We start from the raw sequence: 18210 nt of genomic DNA on the forward strand, positions 1-18210 counted from the left end.
AGATGTGATTTATTTCAGTGGATTGATTTGGCTCTAATCATTCTTGCTTTTCCAGAAACAATGCAAAATCATGTGCTTGACACTGACATCACCTTTATACGTTCCTCATATGGGCGGGATGATTGATAGATTTTTCCATCAGTGAATAGCAATTACACACAATTAACTAATGTAAGTATTTATTGAAGTAAATAGCATCAGAGTAACATGAAAGTGACAATCTATCATTTCAAATAAATATACGCATATTCTTCACAATTACATTATATAGCTTCAGAAACACAACAGTCCACTAAATGTTTTCACATGTATTCCTATATTTTCCCATTGCCTCTGGACAATACATTTTCAATGAGTTTCAATCAAAAATGTGCAAAAATACGTTTATGGATTCAACTTTTTAAAATTTAAATTAAAATGTAATTACATTTTTTATATTTTCTTCCATATTTTAGTACATTCTTGCTTGCTGGATTGTAAAGGTTTACAATAAAACAAAGTGAGAAATTGATAGGAAATGGAAACTAGTGAAAATGTTCATGCATCAGAGCTAATCTGTTAATAAATACAACAAAAATCATATAACCTTCCCTGCTGATAACTGCTATTACATCAATTATTTTTATTATTAGGAACAAATGGAGATGTCGCTTCATTAACCTTACTGTAGATATGTTATCAGTATTCCCGTAGTTCATCAGGTGATGCCCCTAGTATGACTTGCCAGAGACAGCGCACTGACAGAGCGCCCTCTGACCCTACAGCTTATAGCTGGAGTTACGCAAGTTATTCTTAATGCTAACATTTACTTCAAGTGTGACATCTTTGGATCTCTTAAATAATGGAGACATTACTGCGACTTGGGCACATTGGTATCTTTTTATCCATTGCTTTCATCACAGGGACAAGCTGGATTAAGAAGTCCAGGTGAGACTCGAAAAAGTAGAATATTGTCCAGAAGTCCATTTATTTCAGTAATTCTGAACCAGACAGAGAACATTTAAAGGATCAGGAATCCTTTGCAGGAGTTTTGGATTAATAAGCTGATTAGAGTCTGACACTTTGAGCCTAAAATATGGAACTTTTCCCCAATATTCTAACTTTCTGAGAAGTTGATTTTGGGGTTCTCATAAGCTGTAAGCCATAATCATCAAAATTATAACACATAAAGGCTTGAAAGATCTTGCTTTGCATGTAATGAGTCTATTTCATATATTAGTTTTACCTCTTAAGTTGAATTACTAAAATAAATGGACTTTTGCGCGATATTCTAATTTTTCAAGTTTCACCTGTATTGTACATTTGCTACATTTAGCACAGGGTATATAACGGGCAAAGATGGATTCCCTGCTCGCAATATGCACCTTTTTCTCAGATGATTCATGTGTCTCCATTTCAGCAAACATCACTAGGGACAGAGGAAGCGTTTTGCAGGAAGTAATAGTATTCTATTCTAGTGCTACAATACTATACACCATTTACTGGTTTCTTGCTATTCTTTTGTAAAAACAATTACAAATGAGGACAGATCATTTTGGCAAATCTGTAGAACTACACCTGATTTGCTAAACTTGGGCAGGAGGAGAAAGTAGATGTAGGGTGGGCTCTCCATTGATAAAGCAGTTAAAAAATACAATTTACCAAAAAACTAAAGGTGATCATTTTCAGGTTGCTCTTTATATGTCTCTCACATCTAAAGATGGTCAATGAGATGCTATTTTGAGCTGATGCATTTATGCAGCACAGAGTAGGATCAATTAAAATCCTCAGATACCACATTTGGTGGTCTAGTCTCCTGATAATAACATGATAATTATCTTGGTTTACACCAGAATTCCTTATTTTGTGACTCTCACAAATGTACAGATGCCTGTTTGCTGAACTGAAAATAGCAAGCACCAATATAATAGGGTAGGCTATGAAACAATTCAATCTCAATATGGTAGTGCTGAAGTCCAGTTTATATAATAGAGCGGGTTTCTTTTTTCCTTATAGCAATGACTGCTTGTGTGTCCTCCATGGCAGACTCATGCACACAAGGCTTGTGCTCCTATCCAGTTAGTTGCCACTTGACCAATGGCCATGGCAAAATCTCCACCTAATGCACACAGTGACTGTAGCTTGTTTCACTTCTTGTGCTCATCTTAGAATTAGAACGTATTCAGATTCATCAGAAACTCAGTTCTCTTTTGAATCTCTCTGACTGGATTCTCCTTCAAGTAAGGCAGGGTTCTTAGGAAAGTCCATCACAGAAGAAGATTTCACATTTCTCCTACATCAGAGGAATAAAGTTCCTTTATTCTTCATAGCTGGCTGAACAGCCTTAGTTGACCTTCTATGTGAAGACACCCTAAGCGCTCTGAGGTTTTAGCAGATATCATAAAAGCATGTACAGCTTTAAAAGACACCTCTGGCATCCTCCACCTTCTCTTCTTCCTCTTCTTCTCTTCGCTTTTTACAACCTCTTATCTCTTCTTTTTCCAAAATACAGATGTTGAAGGAAGCTTAGAAGCAGAGGAGGCTAATCCCTGGCGGTAATACAGAATAGACTTCCTGTATGATGCAACATCTCTGTAGAAATAAAAAACATATTAAAATATGTAGCATGGATACATGCGTCTTTTTTTTTTTTTGCTTTCTTTTCTTTTGTTTACGTGGCCAAAAGAGATGAAAACTCCAGAGAATTCCTGGAAAAGCACATGAATGATTTATCAGTTGACCAATTTATACTCCTCTCCTTTGCTAGTCCAAATTATATGATCATGTCTCATGTTTGCTTACTATGTAGGCTAATTGTGATCAACCAATCAGAGGAGTAAAAATCATCTGATAAATGGACCATTGGCTCTCCATGAATTCTCTTTGCAAGAGGAATTCTCCAAAGAGAACTAATTATTTCCTATAGTGAAACATGATTAAAATGATCCTTCCATGTAATCACATTTCCAATTAATCCAAATTAACCACCTGAATGCATCTTCACTACTTAAAGGGAACCTAAAGCGAGAGGGGTATAGAGGATGCCATATTTATTTCCTTTTATACAATGCATATTGCCTGGGTGTCCTGCTGATCCTCTGCCTTTAATACTTTTAGCCGTAGACCTGAAACAAGCATGCAGATCAGGAGCTCTTACTGAAGTCTGACTGGATTAGTTGCATGATTGTTTCAGGCATGTGATTCAGACACTATTGCATCGAAAGAGATCAGCAGGATAGCCAGGCACCTGGTATTGCTTAAAAGGAAATAAATATGGAGGCCTTGCTTTAGGGTCCATTTAAAGACCATTTGCTGCAATATTTTACATAATTATCCAACCGCCCACCACACTGCTCAAAGCTAAAAACAGATGGGCCGATGAGATAACTAGTCTACCTCTAAAAAGATAAGGGACGCCTTCCCGGAAGCCACTGAATAGAGCCGGGACAAGGTCCTCCAGCACCCAAGGCTGAGACACCAAAGTGCGCCCCTCCATCCCTCCCACCCCAGCCATCACATACTGACTGCTATTAGACTAAGAGGCACCACAGGGCCCACAACCTCCCCAACACCTTAATATCTAGTTATCTGGCTTGCAGTCACTGCCATGTATCCCCTTTTCTTATTTCTTTCTGCTTCAAACACAATTAGGAATGACAGCTGAATGAATTCTGCGCCCCCTCCTACACTGTGCCCTGAGGCTGGAGCCTCTCTAGCCTATGCCTTGGCCCGGCCCTGGCACTGAATAACCTAATTTATAAAGATTTGGCTGCTCATGTGAATAAAATGGTGGGTTTATGGGGTGAGTTCTGCCCAATAGAGTGCAATACTTAGAAAATATACATATATTCTTAAAAATCCTTCAGATCTAATTCAAAACTATAAGAAACTTCAGTCTTTCCTGTTCAATTATTAAACTGATTTTTCTGCAAAAAATGGTCAAAAAGAATTGATCGTTCTTATCTAGAATGTTTCATTTCATTTACATTAGAACATTTTATTGTATAAATTGCTTCCTTCTAGGTTACATCTAACCATGTATGGCCAGCATTAGTGTTCTCTGCATCTTGCCTCACTGGGCTGATTCCCTAAAGATGAGGTGAAGTACAATAAACCTGCGTTTCCCATAAACAGCCATTTAGGTTGAGAACATCCTTTATCTGTTTCCTCTGCATGAATGAATGCTAGGAGTAAACAAAGGCTCACAACACTACATGTTACTCCATCACCCCTTCTGTCTGAGGATAAGATGCACTACTCTTGTAAATCAACCCTCGGAATTACTTACAGCGGCAATAATCCGATTCTGTTTTATAGTCCTTTTGATAAGCTGATAAGAGATAGTGGGGGCGGCTCTGTATATCCCGCAATGGCTATGTAGCATTGGCATAGTCATAATAAAGCATTTCAGCAGAAATAAAGTCCTTGAAAGTCTCTCCAGAGGAATTCAATTTCATATGTGTTTATGCCTCTTATCTCTGCAATTTTTATAGAGCCAATTTGTGGCGTTCTGCCCTACCACTGCCTGTAAACTGGGAAGGTACAGAAGGTAAAAGTTAAGTTTTAGGTGAGGCAGCAAGAGTAAACAAACGCTGATGGCTTGTTATGTAACTTGCCTGAGAGGCATTGTGCAAAGACTGATCTTTTTAGTGAGAAAAATTTCACACAATTGTACCTTAACCCGTTACAGAGCTGTTACTATAACTGTCACTAAAGTCTGAGAAAGGCATGAGAACCAAAGCAATACCAAGATTACTGCAGTACTTACACTGCCCTTCTAAATGGTAAACAAATCTTCTTTCTTGCAAGAAGTCATATTTTCATCTAGGTTGCATTACATGTGTGAAACGCAAGCTCTCCATGAATTCTATCTTTCCTAAATGGCCTATGGATGGTCAAGGGATAAGTATTTATAAATTACACTTATCCCATCAGCCCCTTCACCCTATTATCATCCACCTCCAATATCAAAAGGCACTTAGTACATGCTTCCACTGATTAGCGACATCCACCGGTGGTAAGAGCCTTGGGCTTGTACTGGTTGATATGAAATGTATTTATGTATCAAGCCACTGCTTCGTCCATGCCATACTTGCTATTGACACAGACGCTAAACGCCCTCTGCAATGAAATGGTGTCATCTAGTGCCTGGAGGGAGTAGCAGCATGGTATGCAAATAGTGTAGTGATATTATGATCAGTACCATAGCCTTAAAGTGGATCCGAGGTGAACTTTTACTCATTGCATAATTGTGTTCCTTTACTATTGTTTATAGGGCATTCCTCAAGCCAAATACTTTGTTTTAATACTCTAATTCCCTATAAACTAAATAAACCACGCCCACAGGTTTTCAGAGAGCCTTGGCAGTAGCAAGGGCTCATGGGAGCTCAGTCTGGGCAGGAGGAGGAGGAGGTGTTACTAGCCATTGATTTCAGAGGCAGAGGGGAGGAGGGAGGATTAGGTTTTTTTTCACAGGCTTAGTGATCAAGATACAGATAAGTGAACATGTTTGTGATTCATTGGTCAGGCTTTTCAAATGCTACAATCAGAGAAAAGAATTGTAATTCTCAAATTGAAAAGCAATATAAAAAAACTGCATGGTATGTGGCCACCTTAACTCTAATTTTCTTCCATGAAGAAACCCACCTTCTCAGTGTCTAGCCAATTCCTACACACCAAAACATATGCGAGACGGGAGAAGGGGGAATGAGAGATGATCAAGACAAATGTTCAATACTTGTCCAGATCTTACCTTAATATTCGCAGAAGGTGGGCTTGAGACTTCTTCATGTTTGGTAAGGTATTTATTGCACGCATTTCCTCATTTGCTCTTTGATTGCTTGCGGTTATATTCCTAAAACAATAAAGAATAAAACAATGAGTGTGTCTGTTCTGTTTCTAGGGTAGAAGTTTAAGAACAAACCAACATATGTATTGGCGATAGCATAACCTGCAATGAGCAGTTCAAAGTGAACCTCTCTTTATAACCATAGCCTTCACAAACTAAAGCCTGGTACACACTTATGATTGGCCAATCACTGGCCAATTTTACCATCTCTATGTAGTACGAGGGATTAGCTACACAATCTGCTTCATAATATTCAATATCTGTTGACTCTTATACTACATGGATGTGGTAACATTGGTCAGTGATTGTCCAATCATAATTGGAAGTTTGTACCAGGCTTAATAGTGACTACCAGGGACACATGAGTTAAGCCTGGTACACGCTTTCAGTTATGATTACTAGGTTGTGGTAACATTGGTCTCTGATTGTCTACTCACAGTTGAAAGTGTGTACCAGGCTTAACTCATAGATCTCACTAGTAGTCACTATTACGCCTGGTACTGGTACACACTTTCAATTATGATTGGACAATTACTGACCAATTTTACCATGTAGTATGAACCCAGTTTTTTTAAAAAACACTTTTATTAAAGAATTTCAAAATTAACAAACAACAGTAGGTTAGTAATTACCATACATAGCATTATCTTTTACAAAATATCGATATACTGTACATTGGTATACTCTTACTTATTGATAAGTGAAAATACAAAGGTGTTATAACATTTAGTACAGTAGTACAAAGAATAAATTACCAGTGTGACCCACAGTTGTAAAAGGAACAACTAAACACAACAACGGATTTCAACCCTGGTCTTCCCCCCTACAAAACAATTCCTCAACATTTAAATGTCCCCTCCCTCTTTAGTATGAACCCAGTTTACCTACACAATCTGCTCATCGTACCACGCGCACGTAGTATGAAGGTCAACAAATTTTGAATACTATGAGCAGATTGTGTAGGTAAACCATCATACTATGTGGTAAAATTGGACAATGATGGGCCAATCATAATGGAAAGCACATACCAGGCTTTAAGATGCATACACATATTCCAATTTTGATTGGCTAATCACTGACCAATTTTACCACCACCATGTAGTATAAGGGCCACCTCCAGGTAGTATTAGATGTTGAATACTATGAACAGATTGTGTAGGTAAGCTGTTATACTGCATGGAATTGGTAAAATTGGCCACTCATTAGCCAGTCTAATTTGGATGTGCATACCAGGCTTAAGGCAAGGTAGATCTGGAACTTAAAGAAAACCTGTAACATCAAAAAATTCCCCTGGGGGGTACTCACCTCGGGTGGGGGAAGCCTCAGGGTCCCAATGAGGCTTCCCATGTCGTCCTCCGTCCTACGGGGGTCTCGCTGAAGCCTTCCCGGTGCTGTGGCGGCTCTCGGCTCCGAAATAGGTGGAAATACCCGATCGCCGTCGGGTTTGCTCTACTGCGCAGGCGCAAGTCTCCGGCGCCTGCGCAGTAGAGCGGACCCGACTGAGATCGGGTATTTCCACCTATTTCGGAGCCGAAAGCCGCAACAGCGCCGCCGCTGGAGCTTGGAAAGGTAAATATTGAACAAGCTGTCAGATCTGTCGGGCCGCTGTTCGGAGGGCTGCAGCGAGATCCCCGTGGGACAGAGGATGGCGTGGGAAGCCTCATTGGGACCCTGGGACTTCCCCCTCCCGAGGCGAGTACCCCCCCAGGGGAACTTTTTGATGTTACAGTGTCTTTTTGAAGCCTAGTACACACTTTCAATAATGATTGGACAATCACTGACCAATTCTACCATCTCCATGTAGTATGAGGGTCAACAGATATTGAATACTATGAGCAAATGGTGTATTTAACCCTCATACTACATGGAGGTAGTAAAATTGGTCAGTGATTGGCCAGCCATAATTGAAAGTACACACTAGGCTTAAAAGGGCCTTTGGTAAAATACTAGCACTGGGGTGCTTCTACAGAGTTTAGCATTTCCTTTGTGAGCACTTCTCAGGATAGCAGGAAGGAAATTCATTAAGTGCATCAGATGAGCCTGAAATGTTCAGCTATTCTGCTTATAACTGAACAACTTTCCTATGTGAGACCGGGCCAAGTAACCTAGTTACACCCTCTCTCTGTCACAGTGCCACAAGATAAAGCTGGCGGCAATACCGCACAATGGTCTATACAACAGTGACCGGGTAACAACATGGATTTTTTTATTACTTGATTACACATTTTATAAGAGCAATACAAGATGATGGGCAATTTGGTCACTTTCCATTGACGCCACCTATGCCCTTCAATGTATTATAGCAGGCATGACTAAGAACAAAAAAAATAATCAGTTTCCGCGCTACTGCCTGCATTATCCTTCATTTCCTAGACACTGTGGACTCAGAGAGGGACTGTCCCTATAAGTTACACAAACAGCAATCCAAGCCCGACAGTTTATAACCCATTTATACTCTAAAAAGGAGAAATTGAAACGTTTTTGACCTTCATCATCTATGCAGCTGTTACCTTCCACACTGGGACAAATTTATTAAAATAAGACGCACTGACCAGACCAACCAACAAGGATTCAGATGCCGTATGGAAATTATGGGTTCTGATTGGTTGCTTTAGGTAGCTGCTCGAGGTTTTCATAGCATATTTTGCTACCATGAAGGGGAAGTTCACAATCTCTTTTTTTTTTTCATGCAGGACACTTTTTTGTCCAAAATAAGCACCATCAAGGTCCATGACTATGTCACAGTGTTATACCTATTTTCAAATGATGCCAGTTTCGAAGTGGACTATTGGATACACCCATTGCAAAAATGTACCTGGAAATGTGCTGACCTTTGGTACACACTTTGGAACTTTCAGTCTAGAAAGCAGCATTACGTTTTCAAGGTACTTTTTAACTATATTGAAAGTGGTCCAATGTGAGTGTTGCTTTGTAAAACAAACTATAGACTCAAATGTGATTAAGCATCTTTAGATATTGGTGTGCTTGTATATGCCCATATGAAAGGCTACTCAGTTCACCATGTGAATACTGCATATGTAAACAAGAATGGAAAAAAATATATAAAAAACGGGAGTTGGAAAGAGATAGATTCTTAAAGTGAACCTGAGGTAAGAGCGATATGGAGGCTGCCATATTTATTTCCTTTTAAACAATAACAGTTGCCTGGCTGTCCTGCTAATACTTTTAGCCATAGACTCTGAACAAGTATGCAGCAGTTCAGGTGTTTTTGACATTACTGTCAGAACTGCCAAGATTATCTGCATACTTGTTTCTGGTGTAATTCAGACACTACTGCAACCAAATAGATCAGCAGGGCTGCCAGGCAACTGGTGTTGTTTAAAAGGAAATAAATATGGCAATCTCCATATCACTCTCATCACTGTTTTACTTTAACAGCATGGAGTGGATATGCCAAGTTTGTGAGGCCAAGACCCACACAAGCTGTGTAGTATCGGTGAAGTAAGAGTAAGTACACATGCATTTTAAATGTGCATATATGTAAACCAGTCACATAATTATGAATAGAATTTAGCATTAATGGCATGAACACAGAAAAATATGAACAAGCTTGATTTGTATTTATCAGACACGATTAGTGCAATGATTTTAAAGCTGGTCATAGACTATATAACTGTGCTTTCGATTGGCACCATGATCAACATCGCCTAGAACCAACATTGCAGTTCAGTATTTTGATTGTTATAGTGATTGTAATATCAATATCATCACGGCTGATGGAAAACACAATTTTTGCCAAATCTGATGTTTTCTTCTAATTGAATGTCCAATTGGGCAAAAAAAGTATAATGTATGGCCAGATTAAAGGGAACCTGAGGTGAGAGTGAAATGGAGGCTGCCATATTTATTTGCTTTTAATGGCAGCTCTCCTGATCCTGTGTCTCTAATATTTTTAATCATAGACCCTGAACAAGCATATGCAAATCAGGTACTCTGACACAACTGACTCAGGTTTTACTGGGTTGATTTAGACACTACATATGCCAGAAGATCAACAGGGCTGCCAGGCAACAACGAAATAAATATGACAGCTTCCATATCACTCTCACCTCGGGTTCCCTTTAACTGACTACTGGAAAGGGCTAGATTCACTTAAGTTTCTAGAAACCATTCTGGAAGTTGCAATGTATGAACTTTATCAGAGGCAGACAAGAGTTAAGTGTCCTATTTCATAACTGTGCTGTGACACAGTAACACAAGTAGAAAAGATTTATGGCATAATTAGAGCATCTATTCCATTTAACATTAACAGACTGTTAAAGAGATACTGCCTGCATTATCATTTGCATTATCATTTTCCCTCCACAGGCAAGCAATAAGTAATACGCCTACAGATGTACGACTGCACAGCCCCTCAAGCTATACTGTAGTCCATTTCAACCAATGGCATGTGATCTGTACACTTGACAGAAGCATGGAAAACACAGTGTGTTGCATGTAGTATGTAATCACTCACCATGGCTCCTTATAGCAGAAGCTGGTGCAGGTCTTGTCCTTCACATCATCACACAGGCAACGTGCTGATGTCCTCCTCCTACGCCTTCTTGGGCTTCCTAGTCCATAAGGAATGGTCTGTCTTTATGTGAAGAAAGATAGACATTATTACATATTATTATATATGTGAAAGACCACTACACAAATTATTGCATTTTTAGCTTTTGTCGTATTTCAAATTGATCTTTGTCACCCAAATCAAGTATGATTGGATTAGGTGACAGCAGAAATAATTTAAGATAAGATAGGGCCCTAGGTACAGTAGAACCTTTTGTCTCCCCTTATGGTCCTTTTGGTAATTTGAGACATGAGAGGGGTCATTAAAAGTGGTAGTTGGGCAGCCTGGCACCCATTAGGCCCCAGGTTGCCCAGTGGATGATCCTGGAAGACAGTGTGATGTGTGTCTCCTATCCTCTGTAACCAATAGAGCTGTGGAAATAATCAATCAGCTGAATTCGGACGTTTTTTTTGGGGGGGGGGGGGGGGGGGGGTTGGTTGGTTGGTTGGTTGGTTGCAGTTCCCTTGCCCTCTCTCTTCCTATTATAGTACAGCACGTCTTCCAGCTGAGCTGCCACACACGTTGCTGCATACATTGCTTTGTCTTGCCAATTTCTCCAATATCTGCCCTCAGCTCACACAACGGTCATACACAAACATTAAAGGACAGACAAAATGCCATGCTTACATACACACACGTGGCATTGGGATGGCATCTTTCAGGCAAGCCCAGAACACATTGACCACTATTATTTCCCCTTAGAAGCATGTCACTGCTAAGTTTTCTAAGTGTGTCTCCCCTTTATGGAAACACAATGGAATAATAATGCTTGCAAAGGGCTCTGCTCACCTACCTAGTGTGTGCTATATAAGGGCAGGACTGTCTGTACTCACCCTCCTGTATTCACCCATATAATATCCAAGTGGCAGAAATAAATACACTCCTTATCCATCCAGTTGTTGCAAGAGCATCTCTTGATCCGTGTGTGGCTGCTTGAATGTACAGTAGAGGTGGAATCTGGCAAAGAAAGAGCACCTATGAAGGGGGGGGGGGGAGGGAGGAATAAAAAAAGAAACAAAAAAAGTTATATTTATCTTCTTTTGTACCTAATAGGAGAGTCACTGCACCTATAGATATACCTATAGCTATACAAAAGTATCCAAGAATAGTAACACATTGCTGCTACCTCCCAGCGTTTATGTACGGTTACCCAAGTTTGGCTATTTTATCTGCAGTCTTATTTCCTCCTACTGTTATCCCTACAACATTCCCAATGTAATGGGAGCTGCTTGTAGTTAACTTCTTGGACTCACACAATGGTTGCCTGCTGCCTGAGCAGGATCATCCACCAGGCAACCCAGGCAGGTGCTTGGGGCTTCATGGATGTCAAGGGGCTCACCTGCCACCTTCTTTGACTTCTCTCCAGCTTATCAGGACCACAAGCGGGCCCCAAATATACTAAATAGCTTAGGGCCCCATTACATGTTAAACTATCTCTGCCCGCTGCTTCCACTCACTTGCCCACATCACATGCCTATGTCTTGTATCCATGTTTCCCAGTTTATGATCACAATTTCCTAACTTGTATCCTCTATTTCATTTATAAATCCCTGCAGTATGCACCTCCCTGCCCTTACCAAAACATTCTACAATGTGATGTCCTCCTTCACTGATATAGGTCAGCAGGTGCCCATTGCTAATCAAAATGATCTAAACTCTGGACTCAGTTATTGCTTTTCACAATATTTACACCTGTCATGCTAAATGGCAGTATTGGCACACCTAACATGATAAAGTGTTCAAGAAGGGTCGCAGAACGGCATTGTAATAAAATAAAATAATAACAAAAAAACACAGCAGTAAAGAACCAATCCAGGAGCTTATAAATGATTATTTATGTAACCAATCACTTTCTTCCTCTTCCTCTCTCTGCCCTCCTCCTCCTCTTCTCTCTCTGTTTCTCTATCTCCCATCTCTTCCTCTACCCCAGCTCTTTTTTTTTCCTTTTTTAAACACCCTCCCCCCCCCCCCCCCCCCCCCCCTTCTCTCTCTCTTTCTCTATCCCTCGCTTACCCTTCTCGCCTTTTCTACCTTCTCTCTTTTTTGCCCCTTTCTCTGTATCCCCCTCTCTCTCTACATTCTCTATCTCTACCCTCCTGTCTCTCTCTCTCTCTACCTCCCCACTTTTTTTTACGCTTTCTCTACATACCCTCTCTCTCACTCTTTCTCTCTTCTTTACTTTTTATCACTCCTCTCTTTTTCTATTCACGTCTCTCTCTCTTTATATTTCTCTCTTGACCTTTGCTCTCGTTCTCTACCATCTCTCTCACCTATTTCTGACCCTTTCTTTCTATTACCCCCCTGAGTCTCTCTCTTAACTCACAGTCCCACAGTCTGAGTAATATTGACTGTCAGCACTTTTAACTCTACTCCATCCCCGGCCTCCCTTTCTAACTAGCTTAAGTTACACGATAACTCAATACTATCATAAACACTTTCACTCAACAATTCAGTCTAACTTTCCAAACCGCTCCAAACCAGTTCAAATTTGTAGCGTTTAACTGAACTGATGCTTTCTTTCCTAAGTCCAGATTATTACCTGTTCTATCTTTTTTCATTCTCTCTGGAGATGTTCAATATGTTGCTTTCAACTGTGGGTTGATGCAAATTGGATGTTAATTTTAGGCACATTTATGCAGTTTGGATTTGGACCAATTAAATGAAGTAGCTGATGATATTGGTTTGTCCAGTTTCAACCTGCAAAAAATTAACATTAAATGTGCACCAAAGCCAAACGACTGGCTTCTTATTGGCCTTCTCAAATTCTTTTCCATCTTTGTATTGCTATCCATTACTCACTTAACTGCCCTTTTGACCTAAACACTCGTATCTGCAACTTCATGTAATTCACTGATATTAAAGAAAACGATCTCTGGACTGTGTTCAGCCCCTTCCACTTAATGCCTGCCTCAATTATCCCCTCCTTGTATGATGTGCCTGCTTATGTAAGGAATATGAATTACACATTCATTCATAGATAGCATACGGCTGTATGTGGCTAATTTATCAAGAAGGGACAAAGAAAACTGGTGCAACTGCTATGAGATCATGTTTCAGCAAAGTCCGTTAGGTTAGGTGGCAGCAGCAGGTCCTCTTTTGCCCCAGCTTTCTTTGCCCGTGTTGATAAATAAGCAGCATTACTACTAGTACCGTGTCCAGATTCTGGCTCTACACCTTGCCTCATTCATTTCCAGTCAGGCACAGATAGACCTGGCAAAGGTAAACTTCAATAAACCTGATAGTGTTTACATTATAAAGGAAACCTCATCAATACAGAATAGGACCTTACATCAAGAACGTTTCTGACCTACCCACATTGTGATTTTTCAAATGATTTTTTTCTGCAACGAGTGAGCGTTTCCACAATCTCATGATGTGGGTACGTGTGCGTGATTACATGAATGATGTTTTGCGACATACGGCGATTATGACCATCATAGCGGATTGGATCATTAAGATCCCAGATGACTCCCACGCAGAGTGCCGAGATTGTTTGAACTCTAATTCATGCATGTTGCATGTCTCCGCGGGATGAACGCTTGTTCATCGGGTTGCGTCGCAGGGCATTTCCGCTCCATCTCCAGGTGGGTACAGGTCTTAAGAAACGTTGACTAATTCTTTTATGGCACATTTTAGATAAACACATTCCTGAGCATAATCTATTTCAGCCCAGACACATTTACATTTAATGCAGCCAATGAGACAGTCATGAAACATTTCAAATATGCTGACTGATTTGTTTGCAATGTGAGAATTGTGTACTCATACTGTGGCTCTCTGCATCACGGTTACACAACACGGAAGATGTACTGGTTTGCCCCACAGCATGGGAAGCCGTGTCCTTCTAACATGCAGCCTTATCTTATCTGCACTCTTATAACATGATATATATATCTCCTTCATTTGCAAGAGATCAGGTCATCCTCTCACTGCAGCCACAGGACTATAGGCTATATGATTGCAGGGGCAACATTATAAAACAATGTTACAGAATTGCTCTGAACAAAATACTGTGCAGTGGTACTTTAATGAGTTATGATTTTATCTTTATTACACATTGATAGTGGTGACGTTTTCTGCAGGGATTCACATCGCTCAGTGTCTCCCAGTGGGGCTTACAATATAAAGTGCATAGCACAGTTGAAGGCCAATTCTGGGAGGAGCCTATTACCTTACCAATGTATTTTTAGGAAATGGGAGGAAACCAGGGCCCCCCGGAGGAAACCCAGAGGACATTTAGTGATGAAGTACCTTTTACCTGTAAATGCAAAAAGAATGCAAAAAAAAAAATGCAAAAAGAACACGCACACTTCTGAGCAGACGATCTCCCAAATATACCAAACATTTTGCTGTGCCCACTAGAGATGGCCCGAACGGTTCGGTGGTTCGTGATCGAGGCGAACAGCAAACTTTTCCAGAAGTTCGATTCACCCCCGTAGTGCATCATTAGGGTCAACTTTGACCCTCTACATCACAGTCAGCAGGCACATTGTAGCCAATCAGGCTACACTCCCTCCTGGAGCCCCCCCCCCCCTTATAAAAGGCAGGCAGAGTCCGGCTTTTCACTCACTCGTGTGCCTGCAGTAATTAGTGAAGGGACAGGTGCTGCTGCAGTCAGACTCTCATAGGGAAAGCTTAGTTAGGCTCTTGTAGGCTTCTTAGTTTGCTCCTTGCTGATTCTTATTGCTAAAAAGCACCCCACAACAGCTCTTTTGAGACCTAATCTTGTTCTTGTGATCTATTTTTTTTTGTGTGTGGCCCACTTGCATATACAGCCCTGTCAGTCAGTAGCAGCTGGCCTCTGGCCCCTTGGTGGTAATTCTACTGTGCCACTGCCAGGTCCAGCACATTCAGTGAGTGACTACCTGTGTGTGACAGGTAGCTGTACATTTGTAATCCCAATCACTGCACTTGTTCACTGTTCAGTGCACCTACCTACTTACGTGAGCGCCAACATTGTTAATACCACCAGTCATTGCACCTGTTATCGGTACGTGTGTGTGTGTGACAGGTGCACATTTGTAATACCCAGCTGCACTGCATATACCTACCTGTTGTTCAGTGCACCCACTTACCTACGTGAGCGCACGCAGTGTGATATTTAATACCAACAGTCACTGTACTTCACTGTACTGTTCTGTCATTTGGCAACCACAGCCCGGCGACCATATAGGCTTGAAAACCGCCACGGCCTGCACTCTCGCCATAGTGCGCACCAGTCCAGCATGACCGTCACTAAGCAAACAGCTGTTTGCGGTGCGTTACACAGGGAGTTTAGTCTGTCAGTGTGAAGCAGTACACTAATTACACTCCCTGATTGATGTATACACATGCAAGATGTTTTAAAGCACTTTAGGCCTCCAATTTAGCATGCAATGTGATTTCTGCCCTTAAAACGCTGCTGTGCGTCAAATCCTGATTTTCCCCCCGGACTTTGGCATGTATCCCACTCCGCCATGCCCCCCTCCTGGTGTTAGACCCCTTGAAACATCTTTTCCATCACTTTTCTGGGCATCATAAATGTTTCTAGTTTTCAAAGTTCGCCTCCCCATTGAAGTTTATTGCAGTTCGCAAAAGTTTGCAAGTTCGCGAACCTAAAATCGGAGGTTCGGGCCATCTCTAGTGCCCACATATTACCCAGGCCCCCAGCTATACATTTAGCTAACAAAAAGTAATTTACTACGCAATATCTCTCAGGTCACACAACGTTATGTAATGCAGAGCTGCTCTCTAGTCCCTAGTTTCTTAACATGTACTTAAACTTGTCATAGTCAGTCTAATACTAGTTAGTATCTGGTCATAGTCTATGAGGAAATAAACCCAAATAAGTATTTTTAGCTACTGTAATTAAATTGTAAAGGAAACTTTAAAAAGCATTTATACACAGATATTGAGGAATCCTACCAAATATATATGTGCCATGGCAAGTAGTACCTGACATAATATTATCCACAAATGGGGCTACTGGGAAATCGCCATGCTGCATTGAGCGGTACATGCTGTAGCCAGTAATAACAACATTGAGAAACACTGCCCTACTACTTTCCCACCTTAGGAAAGACAGTGATCAGTCTGCACTGTGTTAAGAGTAAAACTAAGTTTGAAGATTCTGGCAAGTCATTCAGTGGGCGAGAGATGAGGAGTACTGGACAGTGTGACTCACCTGCTGCAGCCAGCATCAGTGGTAGTAATCCAGCTCCCAGCATTCTGCACGAGGTGATCAGTGCACAGCCTGCTCTCTCTGCTGTTCTCCCAGCCTATAAATACTCTCAGGTACTTCCACGCCTCCTATTGTAGCGCAGGTGAGCAGACAGGCAGCTGCTGAGCTCACTCCCTCCCACCTCCTGGCCATTTCTGCTGAAATAAATCTTATCACATCTCAGATTATTCCCTGGACAGAGGAAGACATCAACGATAAAAAAGAAATGCTTAATCCTTTGTAACTGAATACATTAGCAACAATGTTAGCCTGAAGGCCATTACCTTTAAAGGAAACCTGTCATATGGGGACATCATAAATGTTTCAGCAAGCATTAACCAAAGTCTGGAGGTGGGATCATTTCATGTAATAGTCAGGATTACGGAGTTATGTGATGTGAGGTATGTGATGTAGTATGGTTGCATGCAGCACGCACAACAGTTTTGCTTACTTTTTTATATCGAAGACAACCTGAATTTATAAAAAATAAAATGAGATATGAGCCTGTGCACACAACTGCCATCACACATGTTAATTGACCTCAATTCAGAGGACATGTAAACCCACCACACTGGAGGACCACTCTGCTTCTCTTCACATCAATCTATCTTCCAGTTTCTGGATGCCTACCCCTTCCTCAGACCATATTGCTTCTCAAATGTAAAATATGAGTAAGTTCTAGTGGCAGGATAGCATTTCCCTTCACCATCACATCCTGCTCTATTTAAGTCACACCCCCACTCATAGGTCTGTCAAGTGTAGGAAATGATTACGGATGATACTTTTTGAAAATTAGATGCTGGACTACATTGTTGGACATTGTGGTTGATACGATTACAAATTAAAGGGACTCTGTAACAAAATGTTCAGCCTTATTTCTTCTATTCTATAAGTTCCTATACATTTTCTAATGTGGTCTGGATTACTGCAGCCTTTTCTAGCTGCACTGTCTCTGTAATCAGGGCCGGCCCGCTCATGAGGCGGGGTGAAACATTTGCCTCAGGCGGCAATCTTCTAGGGGCGGCATCCGCCCGGGGGGCCAGCTGCCGAGCCAGAGGCGTAGCGGGCAGGTCGGGGGTATTGGGCCTAGTGGTGAGGAGGGGGGTCGGACCCCCCCTCCCTCGCCTGGGTCCCCCGATCTGCGTTCCCCTCCAGCTGTAATTAGGAAGCAGCCGCTTGCAGATCGTAAGAGGCAACTGGTGGGGAGGACTCACCTTTTCCGTGTTCCAGCGAGCGCTCCACTGACGTCACTTCCTGCATCGCCGCCCACTGTATGACCGCACGATGGAACGCGGATAAGGTGAGTCCTCCCCGCCCGTTGCCTCTTACGATCTGCAAGCAGCTGCTTCCTAATTACAGCTGGAGGGGAGCGCAGATCGGGGGACCCAGGCGAGGGGGGGGGCGGACCCCCTCCCCACCGCTAGGCCCAATACTCCCGACCTGCCCACTACCCCTCCGGCTCGGCCCCCCCGCACCCACGGACGGGCGGGGGGGGGGGGGGGGGGAGACATAGCAATCTTCTCCTAAATTTGCCTCAGGCGGCAAAAAGTCTAGGGCCGGCCATCTAATCTTATTTTCTTTGTCAAGCTTTGTTGACCCAGGGAGGAATGG

The 18210-nt window shown here is 41.7% G+C and overlaps 1 protein-coding gene across 2 annotated transcripts; it reads right to left on the bottom strand.

Annotated features, from left to right (window-relative positions):
• Positions 1 to 201: 201 nt before the first annotated feature.
• LOC137544417 (endothelin-2-like) lies at positions 202 to 16628 on the bottom strand. Of its 2 annotated transcripts, XM_068265487.1 has the most exons (5): positions 16564 to 16628; positions 11234 to 11375; positions 10305 to 10424; positions 5732 to 5833; positions 202 to 2571 (listed from the first exon to the last, which is right to left on the bottom strand). In XM_068265487.1, the coding sequence occupies exons 1-5, from the start codon at positions 16604 to 16606 to the stop codon at positions 2466 to 2468; spliced, it is 513 nt and encodes a 170-aa protein (XP_068121588.1). In that variant the 5' UTR covers positions 16607 to 16628; the 3' UTR covers positions 202 to 2465. The 2 variants fall into 2 exon arrangements, with proteins under 2 accessions (XP_068121588.1, XP_068121589.1); XM_068265488.1 differs by lacking the exon at positions 16564 to 16628 and having other exon boundaries at positions 10305 to 10420; positions 11234 to 11350.
• Positions 16629 to 18210: the final 1582 nt, after the last annotated feature.

The sequence above is a fragment of the Hyperolius riggenbachi genome, chromosome 2 (genome assembly GCF_040937935.1).
Source record: "Hyperolius riggenbachi isolate aHypRig1 chromosome 2, aHypRig1.pri, whole genome shotgun sequence".
NCBI classification, from domain to species: Eukaryota; Metazoa; Chordata; class Amphibia; order Anura; family Hyperoliidae; genus Hyperolius; species Hyperolius riggenbachi.